Raw genomic sequence first — 20,789 nt, 5'->3', positions numbered from 1 at the left:
ACACAGAAAAATGTCTGCATTTTTGCATTGTAAAAAAACATCACTTTATAAGCTGTTTTCCTCATGGGGATCCAAAAATATTCCACAAGAATTTCGGATATTGCCATCAGTGTGGACATTTTTGTCCATATAATATAAGGTTTACCTGGACAACAGACAGACAGACACGGGGCAGATAAAGACGGGGCAGACAAACACAGGGGCAGATAAAGACAGGTATGGTTATATAGGCCTACCACAAAAGGCCACCAAGTGACACCCACAATCCATTTTAATTTTCTTTGACAATTTTTTTTAATTTTCTCACAAATAAATACACTTATATAGTCACTGTGTCACTTCAGTCAGTGGTCAAATATGGAACACTACATATTTCCAATTATATGTTTTGTCAAGATTAAAATAAGATTCGGTGCAAATTGCAACAACTGAAAGGATTTAAAGTGCAGTTGTCATTGTAACATTGTCTCGTTGGAAAATTCAGATAATGAATTGTAAGGTTTTCAGACTTTTAAATGTTACCTAATTTATGATGATTACTTAAATTAGAAATTAGAAAACATGCCAATAAATGTACAGACACTGCACATATAATAGGTTAATAGAGAGGCAGTCTCCAGTTGTTAAGGTAGGCTTTAGAAGCTAGTGTAAAAAATCAATAGCCTTTTGTGAATAGTTTATGTTCATTCCAAAACTAATAATTAATTGAAATAAAACAATTTACAGCCATAACTCAGAAAACACATCAATAAATAAATAAAATACAGCTCTGCCTGTGGTTTGTCAAGTAAAGCTTAGACTACATACATGGCCATCAGATGTGTATGTGTCATCTGCAGCACAAAGTAATTAACAGCCAAAATGCGTAGGCCACATCACATTCAAACAACTTCATACATTAAAACGTCATTAAGGGACTGATGGTGACATTTCTGCTCTCAGTTTATGTCCAACACTATCGGGTCTGAAGTGATCAACTAATAGACCAACAGTAGCCACGCCCACCACAGCAGAGATGACCAATCGGATCACAGCTTCAGTTGAACCGCAGCACTGGTCAGAGTCTTAGGGAAGAAGAAAACAGACTGAACTTTCAATTGCAACAAGCTTTTTCTCTCTGGCTTTCTTAACCACAAGCTCAGTAATTTAGTAATATTACTGCTGTCATACCTGCATATGGTTGACAAAGTTGCGTGATGTTGTCCAGATGTGTGGTCTGGTTTGTGATGGTATTGTTCAGCACACAGCTGTAAGTGTTTTTATCCTGATATTCCACCTCCAGAGGTAGAGAGAGACTGATGCTGAGATCAGACACACTGAGGCTGGACAATACACTGATTCCTTTGTACCAGGAGAGAGTCACATCACTCACATTCAATACTGAACACACCAGTGAACATCTGGACTCTGATGATGATGATGAATATTGTAAAGAGTTTCTGGTGATGTTGGGAATAGGCAGATGAGCTGGAAAACACCACAGAAGAATCAGAAAGTTCACAGAAGTTTTGTAGCTATCAAAAAATACAGATTGAATTAGTGTTTTCAAAGTTGCTGTCCTTCAGATGAGCCTTTTTGCAGCACAATTAGAGAATTGATACCCTCTTCATGATGATGAACTCTCATCTCTTTCTGTGTCACGGGCTGAAGGATGGCAATTTAGCAAATGATAAGCACCCATAGAGCATATTAGAGACTACTTTTTAGCACCCTCATCTGCCCTCAGCCCCTAATGCTCCCTATATGAAGATTAAATGGCTTGTTATAGAATGCAGTTTACTCAAATGTCAGCACTGTTCGCACTATTTGTGTAATTACACCTGTGGAAAGCTAGCCTGGTTGACACCAGACCCTTCTCAGTCGTAACTGAGAGGGTCTGGGGAAAGGTTCATTCCCAGCCCATTTCCAAAGAGGCGTCACCAACGGAAGTCGCTCAAATGCCTCTGGGCACAATTGGATAGACCTAAAACCAATCAGAGCGATCGTCATCGTGTAAAGCCCGCCTCAACGTTTGTGATTGGTGCCTCGATTTGGAAAAATTGGAAATGGGCTTGAATGGGCTCTTGGCCAGACTGACTGGCAGAGCAAATCTCAAATTTGCCCGGAAGTTTGTCTGGGTTTTCCCAGGCTAGTGGACAGTTCTCAGCAGTAGTTTATTAAATGAAAGAATAGTGTTTAATAACTAACCAAGTATGCAGTGTAGGCCAATATACTTCTAGGATTTAAAGGAATAGATTTAGGTTTCTGAATTGTCGTGATGCAGTTGTTTTATCGAGCTGTGCAAATTGTGGTCAGCACAGGTGTTTTCGGTGTGTTACCTGATTTCAGACATACAGTAGTCTGTGTGACAAGTGACTTTATGAGTCATTCACTCAAAAATATCCACCATTTTCTTGAATGCTGAAGTCTCACCTGACTCATACCGTCCCCAGTGTTTCTAGTAAAATAGACACTTCACAAATTCACTTCATCTCTCTTGATTCATGTTGTTATTGTTGTTTTAGTTTTGAGAATGATTTGAGAATTTGAGTGTTAAAATATCCTGTTACAGCTGCTTACATTAGTCTCAACGTGCTAAAATATCAACTGTTACCATAGTTACAGTGACTAAAGTAATATCAAAGATGGCGACAAAGTCGTATCACATTTTGAAACTACATAAGTTGAGGCGCAGCTGCGTTTGACAAATTAATCAACAACAGTTTCAATACTCGAGTAAAATTGGAGAATTTGAGTCGCACACAGTCCACAAAACTTGTAAACAGCTCTGGTGGAAGACTGGATTAAAAAAAAACTTCTGATGACACATAGATTACATCTACGTTTTAGGAAGTTACCATAATCAGCAAAGGGTGTTTCTCTTGGACTTTAAGACATCACAGAAAACTTGTTTAATCCGGTTTGTTCACACAGCAGGGCTTCGCACAAAATGCAATTGCAAGTCATGAACATGTACAGGCATGAATTTGGTAAGCAGCTGTCATTGCTGTAAACTACCATATATATTATATTAAAAAATAATTATAAAAAAAAAAGTTATTTTTGTGCAGACAGTTGGCCTCTCCCCACTGTTAGACTATGGAAGCCTGTGCATTAATACGGCCCTGGTCGTAATCAGTCAATATTTTCTTCCTTCTTTTTGAAAATCATATATTACGTTTTTTTGTGAAATGTGAAAAGGATTCATTAGATTATTTTACTTGTTGATGATGTTAAACCTATGAAATGGGCTAATAAAATGAAACATATTAGAGCTCTAAAAAAGCTCTAGAGATTGGGGTCTTTAGACTCCTTGTTAGAGCGCCCGCCTCCCATGTGGACAGGCCAGGGTTCACTTCCCACTTAGAGTGGGCGGTTTGAACTGGAGGGGCTACACTGACAGTGATAATTTTTGGTGGGCGTCCTGTCACATCCAACGCTATCTCACGACCAATTCGTAGGAATTCGTATGATTTGTCTAAACCCCAGTGATAGGTAGGTTTAGAGGCGGGGTCAGGGGTAGGTCATTCATATGAATTAGCCACCTAGTAAAAAATTTAAGAAATGTCTTAAGATCCGGTTGGTTGTATCCTATGTAGAGCTCCAGATTAAGGTGAAGTTCAAAGGCTTTTTGTCCACAAAATGACAAGAGTACTATTATAGGCTACCTTCTTTGTGGAGTATTTTAATTTAAGTGCTGCAAGCCTTGCTCGTTTTATCTAGTCAGTCTGCAGTGCATTCGGCGCCAGACAAAGGCATTATTTCTGGGTTTTCTGGTGATGAGTATATATTTTTCATATGAAATTCGATTGCTTTTGGTGTGTCTCAAGATTTATTCCTCTGCATATTCCTCCAAAAAGTTTTGGAACCCCTGTTTTAGGGTAGGGACACACCAAACCGATGCCAAAGAACTAGCGCTGATGAAAGCTAACTGTGTTGTCGCCTCGCATCTCCTGTGCCGGGACAAAAAAAGCTGCTTTTGAACACGCCAAGAGATCCACAGCCGACTGTTAGCTAGCATGCGTGTAAAGGAGGTAACTGTCTATTCCTGCAGATATATTCATCTATATTTGACATTCAATAACCGACACTGCAGGCTGCAGAAATACACACTGTGAATAAATCAGCGCGTACTAGAGTCAAAAAGTACCGACTTCGATACCAGTCGGTACTGAAACGTAAAAAACGTTTGTCGGCTGTTGAGCGGAATCGTAAACACCTCTGATTGCCCATTGTACTTAGCCTGGAAATCCAGACCTAAATCTAAAAGATTAAGGGTCTGGCGTCGACTAATGAAAATCGTCCAGCCCGAGGGGTGGCACCAAGCATGCATTTGAAAACCTCACTGCACGCAATTGGATAACACTATGACCAATCACAACAATAAGCCCCATATGCTTAGCTACCAGGGGAGCTAACTGGTAGATTATACTCATACTGTATCCGGTCGGCAAAACAGCAAAAACGTCCTTCTTGCAAAGGAACGATTCGAGCGGCGTCTTCTGTTCCTGTTTTAGATAAAAAGCCAAGTCTAACTCGTTCATTGTAGCGGCCAAAGCCGTTTCAAACAACTGGTGTTCATCCATAGGCATCTTGCAATGTTTACTAATGACTTTGACGTCACAGTGCTGTCGTCATCTCGCCTCTGGCCCGCCTATATCAGATAACCCAACGTGATTGGTGCAGCTTAGATCGAGGGGCATATTTAATGAGCATCATTACTCGACACCAGAGTAACTCGCTGAGCAAATTCAACTTGTGCTCTCGCAAGAACTTTGGATTACCAGGGTACATTGTACTCACGTGCTCATCAAAAATGTCTGTGACTGGCTACAATGATCAGCGCTTCAAAAACATGTTGTAAATATGTATCAATGACGCTCTTCACAGAACGATTACACAGATACGGGAGCGTTTGAAAGCAAGCGTCTATCAGCGGACCGGTCTTTCAAACACTCCCGCTCCCGTTTTTAACACACTTTCAAACATATCTGATGAGAGCTTGAACACAATGGCCAAGGTTTTTACGATGCCGCTCAACAGCGCTCAAAGCGTCACAATTTTAACGTTTCAGTACCAACTTGGTACCGAAGTCGGTGCTTTTTGACAACTCTAGCCCATACCAACTGCTTTAAATATCAATCCTGCCGATCACTTTCTTTATTCCACTCCGCTCATGTTAAGCCCCGTTCACACCGCCAGCGACATGATCCCATTCATTTCAATGGAGGGCTGGCGACTTGCGGCGACACAAGCGTCAGTGACGCGACAAAAGTTCAGGAATTTTTACTTTATGCAAATGAGAAGCAAATTTCTCCATTACTGTACGACATACTGTGGCAATGTGAACGGGGCTTTAGCCTAATTTAAAAAATTTCGCCCGAACACTAAATTAGATTAGCCTTCTATCTGTACCGTTTCCACTTCTTTGCTCTCTGTTTTGCTATTATTCTCGTACACTGATTCATTCGCTAAACTGAACAGCCAATCAGTGTTCTATCTCTCACCAACGGCCCGACGCTGATTCTACATGCTGAATACTGATTCCAACACTCAAAAACAGCCCAACATTGCCCGACAGCTGATCGTCTGCTTGGTGTGTCCCGGGCTTTAGAGATAAAACACTGAAATTCCTATGAGACCTCACCACAGATGATGGTTAGATTGATGTACCGGTACTCACCATAAACAGTAACTCTGAACCTCTTGTTTGAAGTCCCTCCATTACTGATGATGGTTACTCTGTAAAGTCCAGAGTGTTTTATTCTGATGTTTTTGATGGTAAGAGACCCACTTTGATTATTCATCTCCAGTCTGTCTTTGAATATCTCATTACTGTCATAGGTTGGGATGTTCTGCTTGTAGATTTCAGCAATACGAGAGTTGTCATGTCCAAACCTCCAGAGTATCTGGTCATCTCTCTCTATTGCAGAAACACTGATGTGTAGAGTGACAGAATCTCCCTCCATCACTGATATTGTATTGTCTGCATCTGAACTAGCCCCAAACACATCTGAAACATACAGATACTTTATAACATTCATACACAAATAGATAAACTTACACAAATGAAGCTTTGGAGCACTGCAAGCTTAAAAAAAAAAGCAGTAGGTTTCTATTGTGTTTTAAAAGACCCACAAAGAATCCAACAAGAAATGATTTCGCTCTTCTTATAAATAACATTACAATGATCATAAGTTTACATCACAGGTTTATCAAAGTTCAACAAGGAGAAGAGCTCGCACAGATAATAGAAGATCTCTTAAAAAAAAAATGAAAAAAAATTTTTTTTATCAGGAAGTCAAATGCAAAGACAACATTTTTCGATTTGCATCATCATCAGTGTAGTGTACACTAGGTTTAGACATTTTAATAATCAGTGTAACTGCACCTAATAATAGATCGCAAAAAAATGGTTTAGATTTTCTGTTAATCAACTATCAATAAAAACAAAAGGCATTTAATATTAAGTATAGTAATAGTAAGTAATAGTATAATGATAGTAAATATGATAGTAAAATCTCACCCTGTGCAGAGATCAAAAACAGGATCAGTCTCCACATGTACATTTTTGTTGGACTGTTGAGTTTCTGTAGAGTTTGGTGGCTCACAGTCAATGAATGCAACAGTTCTTTACTGCTGCAAGGTTGTTCCTGGAAAAAGGTGAGATCAGACTCAGACCACAGTGGGTGTTATACTTCACCAATCTCTGACACACTAAAACCGAAAGGCAGTGTATTCCTTTGAGCACATTTCAAAAACAAGGATTAAAAAAAGGAAACAAAAAGGAGGAAAACAAAAAAGTTATGTTTTTGACAGAGATACAAATCCTTCTATAGTTGTAATGTTGATTTTATACAAATATTTTAAATCAACAATATATGCTGCTGTTGATATTTTAATATGCTTTTAATTTTAGCGTGAATATATTTACAATGAAATAAACTCTGTTCTGTATTATTTTGCACTTGTTTATTAGGCTCTAAATAAAAGTAGCCGTTGAGGGCTTATATGTGCGTGAGAGAAGAAAAAGTGTCACTTACCACTGTGGTTAAAGAGTTCTCATCTGCCTTTTGCCACTTGTGAGACAACAGGCACATTTCCCATCAGTTTTGTATAGCTCTCTCATAGTAACAACAATCAAATATGAAATGTCTCATAATTCATTTAGATTTAACGCTTATATACACGACTGGCTTTGTTTAGATTTGTTTTAATCCTTTTTCTATCTAAACATGCAGATATACACATTTATATCTGTGATAATGCTGAAGGGTGCAGAATTATTACTAATAACAGTATTTTAATATTCTCTATTTTGCATGTTACTGGAGAGAGACTTTGATGTCTGTTTAAATATTAATGACTATGTTCAGACATACCATCACGCCCAAACACAAAGGTATTTGCCCTATTTGTCTGTAGCCTTTCTCCTTTTCAGGTTGTCACCACTTCCTCTTGATTGCTGTGTGATGCGTGGGTGTGTTGAGCTCGGTGTCACTGAATATGACTTGTATATGATTTGGTGTTTTGTTTACTTACTTGCATATTAACAACTTGCAGTAAAAAAATGAGATTCAAATATGGTGTTGATTTGCAGATTAATAGAAGGTGTATAAATGGCAATCTGTTGTGTTCTTATGGATTACTTTCTTTTAGCTTCATCAGATAATATGGCCATAATGATGTTTTATGAACAAATTTCGAGAGCAACATGTTCAGATAACTAACCTGGTTAACATAAGAGGAGTCATTCAGCCAATCAACTGAAGAGGTAGCAGATTTTTCTCTGTTCGTTTTATATCGGCATCCCTCCACCACCCCATCTCCTCACTTCTAGTCCTAACTCTTCTCAAATCAATCAGGGTTCAGTTCCATGGAATGAAAGTGAGGCTGTGAGGAATAGACGTACATGTTGAACTGTTATTTCATGTGTTTTGGATTGTTCTGCTGAAGAAACGCTGCAAAAATAATCTTTCCAAGAAAATTTCAATAGACAAAAAAAAAAAAAAAAAAAAAAACACTATAGGAGCTGGTGAAATTGATAAGTGATCTAGGAGCTTTATACAGTTTTTTTTTTTTTTACCGCGGATGCCATTGAAAACATGGTAAGTCTATTCACTGATGTGGATAGTTTTTTTCACAGTTTTTTTTTTTTTGGGGGGGGCAACCAGATGAGACGCAGGGCCCACGACCAATCTAAATTATCCAGATAGAAATGTATTGCCCATTTTCAATGGGAAAGTGCCCAAGCAACATTGCTCAAAAAGTTGCCCTGTGTATCATCACCTATGGTGGTGAGATAAGACATGTTTTGTACGGCCCAAGGGGTTTACAGTTGGGTTACCTGACATAAACCCAGATATGCTTGACGTCATGCTACTTTTGCTGTTGACAAACATGTTATTTTGCTCAAGTTTAAACATGACTGCTACGAGCTGTTTATATCTTTGTATTTTATGATCTGTGAATGAAAAGTACAGCTTTTTATATTTCCGGCTAATATCTTACAAATGAAGGGGCGGACGGCAGGTTTGCCCCGAGGCTCTTCACTGTGCAGATTGCCTCAGTCAAACTTTGATATTTACCCAGAGCGCATTGTCACGTTGCTGTGTCACCACGTTTTTAAGCGGAGCTCCAGTTAAAAAAAATATATATAATAAAATAAAACCTTTGGAAACACGGAATATGATTCGAAGCGCTGTTTTCCTCTGCCTCTGTCTATCTCTCAAGAAAGGTAAAATATACTTTTTAGTTTTACTGTTCTTATTTCTCGATTAAAAGAAAACACTCGATATACAGTATTAGGCTATATTAAGCAGGCTACTATTTAACAAACAGCTGATGAATAAGGACACATTACTGAAAAATGTTCTTCTATTAGTGGTTGAACTTGCAACCAAGTGGTGCTCACTGCGGACTGGCTATAGCCAAATAATTAACGTCCAGCTCCCTTTCCCTACTGCGGTCACGTTGAGAAGTGCGCCTCACTCAGTCACTCATGGGTGGAACTTTTTTCTAGTCTAGCTTCTCCCCATCTAATGTCATTTGAAGGAGCATGGATAGCGGTAACATGAAACTTAATTCGGACACACTTGGAGAAACTGGAGAATCTCTCCAATAGTGTGCTGTGCTGGGAGCCCTTTGCTTTATAACAGATTCTTCATCTTGGTTTCTGGACTCCTTGAATAACCAAGTTCAGGCTGAGAAATATCAGGCTTTCACTATGTTTGGCAGAATATTTGTTTTGTGTCGATACTTTTTGATTGTAAAAGGTAAGAATATTTTTTCCCCATATCCATGAACTTTTTAGGTATATGGTGCAGTTTGACAGTTATTGCGAGATTTGCGACCGATATTTGCTTATGAATAGTCTAGTTCAGGGCTGCAACTCTCAACAAGATAAAATCCTAAGTATTAAAAGTAAGCATTAAAAGTACTATTTCGGCAACGAGAACGTTTCTGAGCCAAATGAAGATAAAGATGTGTTCTGGTGACTGGCATGTTTGTTGAACCAATCAGATAAGAGTAAACCTAGAGTCAGCGAGAAGCTCATCTGATTGGCTACATGGAGAAGGTGGACCCGCCCTCCTCTTCGCACCTGCAAAACTCAATGAGTGAGAGAATCGTGCCAAAACTGGAAGCGCAGGTAAAAGAAAGACGCAACTGTACAAATCAGGTCATTTCGGGAACTTTTTTGCCTCATGTACACAACAAGTAATTTAGACATTTGCAACAGTTTATTTTTTTTTACACAAAGTTTGATTTTATGCAATGAATCTGTTTTGCAGTTCCTGACTCTGTTGCTTTCGGATGCAAATTGCTGTTCACAGGCCTGCAATGCTTTTGGCCGTATTTGTGCGCAAAAACCGAGCCAAAAGTGTAAGCGTGGAAAAATGGAAGTTAGAAGAATACAGATCCTATTTATTTTGCGTTAGCCTGAAGCTGCAGCTTCACAATACATGAATTACACTTACGAATAACAGTAAAATGCTGCAAATATTTTTTTCTAACACTTGAAAGGCGATTTACACCTTTACAAATCTTCTCTTGCGCATGAAAAATGTATTTACTTTATTTACACTTTCACAAATCTTACCCTGCACATGCGATTGTTTATGCCATCATATTAACTTCATACTTCCAATAGTTTAGTAGTTGTGGTGGCAAATGAAAATAATCGTAAAGCATATGGTTTGATAGTAGGAGTTATTTGCAACAGGCAGGTCTAGCACTAGTTTATGAACTTGTCCTGAATGTGCTGTGATAGGAATGGGAATACCGTCCATGCACAATTATGCAAATCGATATTCTGATCATATTTTTTTCAAGCACATTTTACCCATTCTAAACCACATCAGTCTTAAGCACTTTTAGTTTCAGTGATGGAGGGAGATTCTGTCATTCTACTGATGTTAATACTGAAGTAAAAAGTGATGATCTCATACTGTGGATATTGTTTAGTTAAGATATCTTCCCAAATGATGTGGTATTTGTGCCTTTATTGCTGTTCTAAACTAGGAGGACACCAGTTTGTACCCTATTTTTTTGGAAAGTCAATTTAAAAAAGTCCATAATAACATCATCTCATGACCCATTATGTCAGGGCAAATTTATATTTGAGGGTAATGAGACAGTTGTTCAACAACTATATTGTATCAGTGAGGGACTGATGCTGATGTTCATGTGCTCTCCTTTCCTGATTCATTTTAGTAGATCTGATGTCATAAACCAGCACAGCAACAGTAGCCACGCCCACCAGAGCAGAGACGACCAATTGGATCACAGCTTCAGTAAAACCACAACACTAGACAGAGTCTAAATAAAAATAAGAAAACATTGTGCACATTGTGCTTTACAACAAGCGTAGATTATTACACTTAGACATTAAAGTAAAGGCAATGATGTACTTGTTTATCATAAATATGGCAACACCTCACTTACCTTCACGTAGTTGACAGAGTTCCCTGATGTCCAGATGTGTGGTCTGGTTTCTGATGGGATTGTAGATCACACAGCTGTAAGTGTTGTTATCCTGATATTCCACCTCCAGAGGTAGAGAGAGACTGATGCTGAGATCAGACACACTGATGCTGGACAACACACTGATTCCTTTGTACCAGGAGAGAGTCACATCACTCACATTCAACACTGAACACACCAGTGGACATCTGGCCCCTGATGATGATGAATATTGTGTAGAGTCTCTGGTGATGTTGGGAACAGGCAGATGAGCTGGAAAACAACACAGGAGAAACAAAGTTCACAGATGTGTTTTGCAGAGCCGGACAGTAACGGAGTACATTTACTTGAGTACAGTACTTAAGTACAATTTTGAGGGATCTGTACTTTACTCGAGTATCATTTTTGGGGAGTACTCATGACTTTACTCAAGTACATTTGAAAGGCAAATATTGTACTCTTTACTCCACTACATTTCTATCCATAACTGTGAGTACCCGTTACTTCTTCTAAAAAAAAAGGAAAAAAGAAACATCTCGGAAACCCTCAATTTGTTGTTTCCCTCTCAAATGTGATTGGATTGTGCAGGCGCCACTGATTGGGACAGCCTATCAGCAATCACCTTCAGCTTTCCACCAAAGTCAACTCCATGGTCAGATTTAGATAAGAGACGAAACCATGGACGAAACAATGGATGAAGACGCAGCAGGTCCATCCCGGGAGCGATATTTTTTTTTTTTCAAGATGGCAGGGGAAGACTGATGAATATTCATTAGGGAAGTCATCCCTGATTGGTCTTAACCCCAGTGACGGGTAGGTTTAGGGGCGGGGTTATGGAGGTCATAAGACCCCCAGTGACGGGTAGGTTTAGGGGCGGGGTTATGGAGGTCATAAGACCCCCAGTGACGGGTAGGTTTAGGGGTGGGGTTAGGGAGGTCATAAGACCCCCAGTGACGGGTAGGTTTAGGGGTGGGGTTAGGTCATCAGACCAATCAGGGATGACTTCCCTAATGAATATTCATGAGTCTTCCCCTACCATCCTGGGAAAAAAAATATCACATCCCGGAAATGTGCCAACCTGTGCCCCACCTCGCCAGATTATTTCAATTTTCTGAACAAGTTAATGATAGTTTTCGCTTCAAGTGTTTGCTGTGTTTACCAATGTATGTAAGCACTGTGGCAGTAGTAATGCAATATTTAGAAAATGTACTCTTGTACTCTTGATACTCAAGTACTTTTAAAAACAAGTACTTTAGTACTTTTACTTAAGTAGACATCTGACTGTAGTACTTTTACTTGTACTTGAGTAAAATTTAGCAAGGGGTATCTGTACTTTTACTCAAGTAATTAAGCTGTGTACTCTGTCCGCCTCTGGTGTTTTGTAGCTATCAAAAATACAGATTGAATTAGTGTTCTCAAAGTTGCTGTCTTTCAGATAAGACTTAATCATATGGTAAACCTACATGTCCTCAGCTTTTTGCGGTGTGTTTAGAGAATTGATACTGTCTTCATGACCCCCTCTCATCACTTTCTGGGTCACTGGCTGAAGGACGGCAATTTAGCAAACGATTAGCACCCCTAGAATATATTAGAAACTACTTTTTAGCACTATCTCCAGCACTTCAGCCACTAATGCTCCCTATGAAGATTAAATGGCTTATTATAAAAAGCAGTTTTCTCGAAGAAGTCAGCACTGTTCACACTATTTGTGTAATTAACACCGACCTATTAACACCTGTGGAAGCCTCTCAGTAAATGAAATGTCATTGAAAAGAGATGTTTGTTTATATTTGTTTATTCTCTTGATCATAGCAGCGGTACTTTATTAAATGAAAGAATAGTGTTTTATAACATGCAGTGTAGGCGAATGTACTGGGATTTAAAGGAATAGATTTAGGTGTCTGAATTGTCGTGGTGTAATTCTTTTATTGAGCTGTGCAAATTAAGCACAGATGTTTTGGGTGTTACCTGATTTCAGACATCAGGTAGTTAGTTCCATTCCTCATATTTGATTGGCAGTGGAACATTTCACTATTTTTGTTTTCACTTTGTATCTGTTTGTTCCAGTAGGTCATAAGTCATAAGTTATTGGGCAATTTCCATCTGGTTTTATTTTCCAGGCTACAATGTTCTGCAGTAGGCTATAGGGTGTGACAAGTGACTTTATGAATCATTCACTAAAAAACCCCCACCATTTTCTCTAATGCTGAAGAACTCATATGATCTCCAGTGTTTCTAGTCAAATGGACACTTCAAATTGAGATGACCCATTCCCAGAGTTATCAACACCTAGTGAAGTTTGTTTTGATTTCTTTTTTATTTTAATATACATCTATAGCGTAATAGTTATTAGGCTACCGTGGCAGAATTATTATTATTTTTCTTTAAACTGCTGCAAGGGCATTTCACGAGTTCACATCTACATATAATTAGTACAATAAGTTTATGCGTATTTGGCGTGCTGTCCAGGGGGAGGCCTCCGAGCTCGGAGTTAGGCCCGAACCCAGAGTACTCCCCCCAGTTGGTAAGTGTAGATGGAACTGGAAGTGAGGAGATGGGGTGGAGGAGGGATGCTGACAAACTTTCAATGAACAGAGATAGGTCTGCTGTGAATTTATACTCTGTCATTGAGTTGATTACTGATTAATCTCCAGCTGTGCATAATTTGGTTAATTATCTGAACCTGCTCCTCCCGAACTTTGTTAATAAAACATCATTTATTACAATGGCTGAGGGAGTGATGGCAATTTTTTCTAGCAGAAAAATCCTTGAGTAATATATATATATATATATATATATATATATATATATATATTTTTTTTTTTTTGGAGAACATCTCTCTTTATTTGAATTGTTGTTGTTGTTGTTATTTTAGTTTTAGTTTTGAGAATTATTTGAGTGTTAAAATATCCTGTTTATACAGCTGCTTACATTAGTGTCTTGGACAATGTCTGAATGAATGTGCTAATCTATCAACTGTTACCATAGTTACAGTGACTAAAGTAATATCAAAGATGGTGACAAAGTCATATCACATTTTGATACTAAAAAAGTTGAGGTGCAGGTGCATCTGCAAATTAATCTACAACAGTTTCAATACTCGAGTAAAATTGGAGAATTTGAGTCGCACACAGACCACAAAACTTGTAAACAGCTCTGGTGGAAGACTGGATTAAAAAACCTTCTGATATAGATTATATCTACGTCTTAGTGAGTTACTGACTCTCTTGGGCTCTATGACATCACAGAAAACGTCTCTGGTTACTCACGTAACCGTAGTTCCCTGAGAGGAGGGAACGAGACATTACGTATGGGGAAATCCATTTTCCTCGAATTATGAAGTCTGATTTGAATAACTCTTTTGCTTGCAAATAGCCAATGGCGACCCCCGCCCTCACCTGATTGGCTGACAACTCCCAATATAGGTGACGGCGGGCGCCAAAACCCTCAGAATCTTAGCTGAACGAGAGTAAGGAAACTGGAAGTTTTTCCACACGGCAGGTTACGTAATGTCTCGTTCCCTCCTCTCAGGGAACTACGGTTACGTGAGTAACCAGAGACGTTCCCTTATCGAGTCGGTCTCTCGACATTACGTATGGGGAACAATAAAACCCCCGCCGTGTGGGAAAAAGCTCGGCCCAGCTCGCAACGAGCCCAAGTAGAGCACAAGCACTAATCCCTACCTCACAACAGCTCAGGTTCAGGCACCGGACCTGGTTGAAACACCTATTGGCACAGAGCCAAGTCGGCGTCCGCACCAACGTAGCCCCGCTCACCTAGTTAAGCAACGCTGAACTGAAGTGAATGGGGGATTGCAGCAATGTGATTGGTGCTTAGGAATATACTGCCGGCTTATGAATGCGGGCATAATAAGGTGACACATAGATATAGTGAACATAATGCAGCTATTGCCAATAACTCGCACTGCCTACACGACCTTGTCGAAACCATGGCTAGAGTGCGCGCCAGACGGGGCGTGTCGTGTCTAGTCCAATGACAGCTCAGCTCCCTCTCCCTGCACTGACAGTACATGTGGTGCGAAGGAAGGAATATCCAAGTTATAGAATCTTGCAAACGTGTTGCGAGAGGACCAGCCTGCAGCAAAACAAATGTCCTGAATTGACATGCCTTTCGCCCATGCCCACGATGACGCCAAACTCCTCGTGGAGTGGGCGTGCACCCCTATAGGGCAAGCGGCTCCCCGGGAAGCATAAGCCAGTCGCACAGCCTCCACTATCCAGTGTGATAGCCTCTGTTTCGACAGCGCGTCGCCTTTCTTGGCACCCGCGTAGCAGACGAAGAGCTGCTCTGAAGTTCGAAACTGACTAGTTCTGTTCACATAAGCACGCAGGGCACGCACGGGGCACAAAGCGCACTTCTGAGACACTGAATTACCGTCCTCATCGGGGCAAAATGCTCGAATTGTAACCACCTGCGCTCTGAACGGCGTTGAGAGCACTTTAGGCGAATAGCCGCGCTTGGGTAAAAGTCTGACCATGCAATCGTCCGGTCCAAACTGCATACATGCGCTGTTTACTGACAGGGCATGCAAGTCTCCCACCCGTTTCCCGCAGGCTAGCGCGAGCAGTAGCGCCGTCTTGAATGAGAGCACTTTAATGTCGCTAGACTCAGCTGGTTCAAAAGGTGGGTCGGACAGTGCACTAAGTACTAACGACAGGTCCCAGACCGGCATCTGACGAAGGCGGGGGGGATTAAGCCGCCTAGCTCCCCGGAGAAAACTCGTTATCAAAGGATGTTTCCCCACTGAATGGCCATCCAGCACATCACGAAAAACGGCAATAGCGGCCACGTAGACTTTCAGTGTAGATGGCGAGCTACCAACATCCAGACGTTCCTGTAGGAAGGTCAGAATAATGGAAATATCGCAATTCTTGGGGTCCTCCTTTTTGTCAACACACCAGTTAGCAAACACTTTCCACTTCAGAGCGTATAAGCGCCTCGTCGAAGGGGCTCTAGCCTCGGCTATTGTCTGCAGCACTCACTGTGATACTCCGCGCTGACCTGCCACACATGCAGGTCCCATAGCTCCGGGTTGGGGTGCCATATGGTGCCCTTCGCCTGAGATAGGAGGTCTCTTCTCGGTGGTATCCGCCACGGGGGAAACCGCGACATGTTCACCAGCTCCGGGAACCACGGCTGGTTGGGCCATTTGGGCGCTACCAAAATCAACGCACATCTCTCCTCTCTGATCTTTTGCAGCACCAGCGGCATTAACTTGATCGGAGGAAAAGCATACTTCCGTCCCTTCGGCCAGCGGCTCGACAGTGCGTCTCCCTCCAGAGGGGCTGTTGTCAAAGCAAAGTACAGCGGGCAGTGAGCGTTCTCCTGCGATGCAAAGAGGTCGATCTCCGCTTTGCCAAACAGATTCCAGATCATGTTTATCGTCTGCGGGTGAAGCCTCCACTCCCCGTGCACGATGCCATCCCTGGACAGCATGTCCGCGCCGCAATTCAAACTGCCCGGCACGTGCACTGCTCGAATCGACAGGAGTACTCTGTCCGTCCATAATAGCAGCCGTCTCGCTAGACCCTGCAGGGATCGCGAACGCAAACCTCCCTGGCGATTGATGTACGCCACCACCGCCGTGCTGTCCGTTCTGATGAGAACATGACGGTCTTTCACAAACGGGAGGAAACTCCGCAGCGCTAGATGGACCGCTTCCATCTCCAAGCAGTTTATATGCCAGCGCGTCTGGTCCCCTGTCCACGTACCGAATGCCGGTCTGCCATCGCAGAGGGCTCCCCAGCCTGACAGTGACGCATCCGTAGTGACCACTACGCGTCTGACCACTCTGCCCAAAGCAGCCCCCTGCTCGAACATGGTCGAATCGAACCAGGGCGCTAGAGTCTCCAGACATGAACGCGTTATAAAAAGGCGTTCCGTTCCCGCTCTCCACGCCCGCGGCTGCACTCGGCTCTGTAACCAGTGTTGAAGCGGTCTCATGTGCAACAAGCCCAGTCTGCAGACGGAGGCTGCAGCTGCCATCAGGCCGAGTAGCCTCTGAAACGTTTTTAAGGGGATGGCTCTGCCTTGAACGAATAGGGCTAATGTATTGTGAATCGACTGGATTCTCGGTTCTGACAGCTTTGCGATCATAGCGCGCGAGTCCAGCACCATACCGAGGAATGTGATAGACTGGCACGGTTGAAGCGCGCTCTTCTGCATGTTCACAGACAGTCCCAAACCTGTCAGGTGGGTGAGGAGTCTGCGTTTGTGTTCCTCGAGAACACACTCCGACCGCGCAATGACTAACCAGTCGTCGAGATAGTTCAGAATGCGCATTCCACTGAGCTTCAGGGGAGCAAGCGCTGTATTCATGCACATTGTAAATACACGGGGGGCCAGAGCCAGCCCGAACGGCAATACTTTGAACTGGTAAGCCACACCTTCGAATGCAAAACGGAGGAAGCGTCTGTGATGCGGGGCTATCTGAATGTGGAAGTATGCATCCTTCAGATCCACTGCAATGAAGTAATCGTCGGACTGAATGTGCGCGAGGATCTGCTTCACAGTTATCATTTTGAACGTGCGTTTCGCAAGCGCTTTGTTCAATAATCTCAGATCTAAGATGGGGCGCATGCCTCCGTCCTTCTTCGGTACTAGAAAATAACGGCTGTAGAAACCGGAATTTCTCCGCTCTTCGGGTACTATCTCTACTGCTTGTTTGGCCAGGAGAGAGGAGATTTCTGCCCGAAGTAGCGGGGCGCTCTGTTCTGACACCTCATAATCACACCGCCGAAGCGGGGTGGTCTGCGAGCGAATTGAAGTGTATAGCCGCGTTTTATTGTGTTTAACACCCAATATGATGCCGTCGGGAGCGTCGACCACGCGCTCAGGTGGCTCGATAAGGGGGGCTTTAATGCATGCTGCGGCGGGGGCTGAGCGCCAGCCACCGGGGAAGCATTGACCGCTACATGAATGACAGGTGACTCGTCCGCGGCTTTTCGCACGGGGACATAGATAGCCACCTCCTCGGGTTTCCCCGAGCTTCCGCTCTGCAAAACGTCCCCCGGGGGAGAGGTTTCGCTTATGACGCGGGTAATAGTGTAGGGAGGAAGAAAGCTCTTTTGCTGAGACATGTAATGCACTTTGTTTATTGAAACAGAACACAGCGGTTTCAACATCAACACATTCACGTCGAACTCTGGGCGGGAACACGCCCTCTTCGCAGCGGGTCCGACGAACACGTCCCGCGCTCTCTTCCCCCCGACACGCACATCAGGAACGCTGTTCTTTCTTGCCCGCCGGGCGCCCTTGGCTGCTAGAGGCCGGCTTCGCACCAAAGCGGGGCTTCCTGAACTGCCTCTGGCGGAGGGGAGGCTCCGGCTCGCGACGCTCTGCCGCGCTCGGGGAAGCGCGCCTGGTGTGTCCCGCCGGGCGCTGCGCTGACGAAGACCTGGACCTCGCTGCAGGGGGGGCTTGAGACCGTTTCGGCAGGAGATGAGGCATCATCTTAGATTGCTTGACGGTCTCGGCGTACTTGTCAGACAGCGACTCCACCGCAACACCGAAAAGACCCGTAGGGCTCACCGGTGCGTCCAGGAACTGCCTCTTATCAGCATCGCGCATCCCTGACAGCGTCAGCCACAGATGGCGATGCAGGGCCACAAGACTGCCCATATTGCGGCCGATTCCCTGGGCGACCTTCTTAGACGCCGCCAGAGCGAGATCCGCCGCCGTGCGCAGTTTTCTGAGCAACTCCGGGTCCGGGTTTCCCTCATCCAGGGACCCTAGGAGTCGTGTTTGGAAAACCTGCAGGATTGCCATCGTGTGGAGGGCAGATGCTGCATGTCCAGCTGAAGTATATGCTTTCTCGGCGATGTGGGCAGTAGCTCGACATGGCCTAGAAGGCAGTTGGGCGGTCTTCCAGCCGGGAGAAGACGCCAGATGGGCCGCGATGGCATCCTCGACGGGAGGCAATCGCGTGTATCCCAATTTCTCCGCCCCTTCTACTGTCGTGAGCAGCTGGGTACCTTGTGCATGGGCTCGGGCTGAGTAAGGGGAGCGCCATGACCTGGTGAGCTCCCAGTGGTGGACAGTAACGAAGTAAATGTAATTCGTTACTGTACTTAAGTAGCTTTTTTGCGTATCTGTACTTTACTGAAGTATTTAAATTTGGGAAGACTTTTACTTTAACTCCACTACATTTCAAAGTCAAATATCTTACTTTTTACTCTACTACATTTTCAAAATCAGTCGTTCCTTTTTATTTATGAGTGGATAAAAACTTAACTGGTCAAACGAGCCACCTATCACAGTAGCCTACAACGTGCGCGCTTTGTTTTGAACTTGCCTTGGCGGTATCTACTAACCGCGAACCAGAGCCGTTAAATATGAGAGTTGCGACCATAGACAGTATATAAGAGGTTGCGACACACACGGCTTGTTCGACTTGTATGACATCAAAGTATAGAGCGAAATCGCGAGAGCGATTGAAAAGCATACAGAGCCGTCTACTCTCTAATCGCTCTTGCGGTATTTTAATTAAGGATGGCTGACGCGAAACAGTCGTTCCGAAGCTTTGCGAGTCTTTGCACTTGGGCGTCCCGAGTTCGAGTCCCGGCTCGTGGACCTTTCCCGCCTCGTTTTTTTGTCATCTCTCTACTGTCCTGTCACAATAAAAGGAAAATCACCAAAACAAGATATATATATATATATATATATATATATCTTTGCATGCCAGCAACAAGTGTCCCTTGTGAGAGGATTTTTTCAAAGGCTGGAGAAATTATCTGTAAAAAAAGTAGTAGTCTAAGTCCTTCCACAGCAGAGAAATTAATATTTTTGAATAAAAATCTCTAAAAAAGTGAGACATTGTGGCTTGATTTCTTTTATTAATATTCATTTTGCAAGACCAAAATAACATTATGCACAGTGAGGAGCCTATAGGTTACAATCTTCACATATTAGAAAATTATAATAATAAAAAAACAACACATTTTTTTAATGGCTCGTCAAGGTTGTTTCAGATCAACACCTGCAAGTGACCACTAGGTGTCACCGTTGAGACGGGTGTCGGATTGATTCGAAGCCTCGAAACAATATGGCACATTTGGTTCAACTGTTTCATTGCTTCACGAGGCCTCGATCTGGCCATCACTAATTTTAATGTCATTCACCGATTGGTCTGTGCAGTGTGCCGTTTCAAGTCGAACAAGCCAACTGTGATCTCGCCGCCGCGCGGTCACGTGATTCATGTAGCTCTCAATAGTTCCAAACAATTTGTGTTGCCAATAATTTTAAGCGGGGCAGAGAGCAGCAGCTATTATTGCAGCAATTATCGATAAATACTGACGCATAATGAACATTGCTTATTACCTTGACACTAAAATTACTTGCATATAATAGCATTTTTTTTCTGAGTAGCAGAAACACTGCATTAATACGTTTTGGTGTTTAATTTTGTAGGGAAATTGGCTGCTCCCATAATGTAGTGTGTATATATATATATTCAATGGCATTGTGCAGGTTTATGTGAATGTATCATAACATTAGGATGTTTATAATTATGACCATAGACGCTTGTGAAAAATATGTACAGTAAATACTGTAAATGTATTATACCTTATGGGATCAGTCCCCTTCCGTCCAAAATTAAACACACAGAAAATGTATTCAATTCAAATATATAGTTATATATATATAGACTAATTAATGTCATTTTATTAATAGATTGATGTGCCAAGAGTGACAGAGTCTTCACGTAGACTGAGTTAAGCAAGAGTCTTGTGACAAATTATAATAGAACATTATAGCAATAAAAAAATCATAGTACTTGGATACTTAAGTACATTTGAAGGCAAATACTTTTGTACTTTTACTCAAGT

The 20,789-nt window shown here is 42.4% G+C and overlaps 1 protein-coding gene across 1 annotated transcript; it reads right to left on the bottom strand.

The window, feature by feature from the left end:
* Nucleotides 1–265: 265 nt before the first annotated feature.
* LOC309475660 (CD48 antigen-like) lies at nucleotides 266–8,672 on the bottom strand. Its single transcript, XM_082138565.1, has 4 exons — nucleotides 6,506–8,672; nucleotides 5,663–5,992; nucleotides 1,171–1,467; nucleotides 266–1,064 (listed from the first exon to the last, which is right to left on the bottom strand). Exons 1-4 carry the CDS (start codon nucleotides 6,546–6,548, stop codon nucleotides 910–912), a joined length of 825 nt encoding a protein of 274 aa, XP_081994691.1. The 5' UTR covers nucleotides 6,549–8,672; the 3' UTR covers nucleotides 266–909.
* Nucleotides 8,673–20,789: the final 12,117 nt, after the last annotated feature.

The sequence above is a fragment of the Leuciscus leuciscus genome, assembly GCF_965113295.1.
Source record: "Leuciscus leuciscus genome assembly, chromosome: 15".
In the NCBI taxonomy this organism is placed as follows: domain Eukaryota; kingdom Metazoa; phylum Chordata; class Actinopteri; order Cypriniformes; family Leuciscidae; genus Leuciscus; species Leuciscus leuciscus.
The sequence above is the reverse complement of the archived record's forward strand: the minus strand, read 5'-3'. Positions and strand labels throughout refer to the sequence as shown.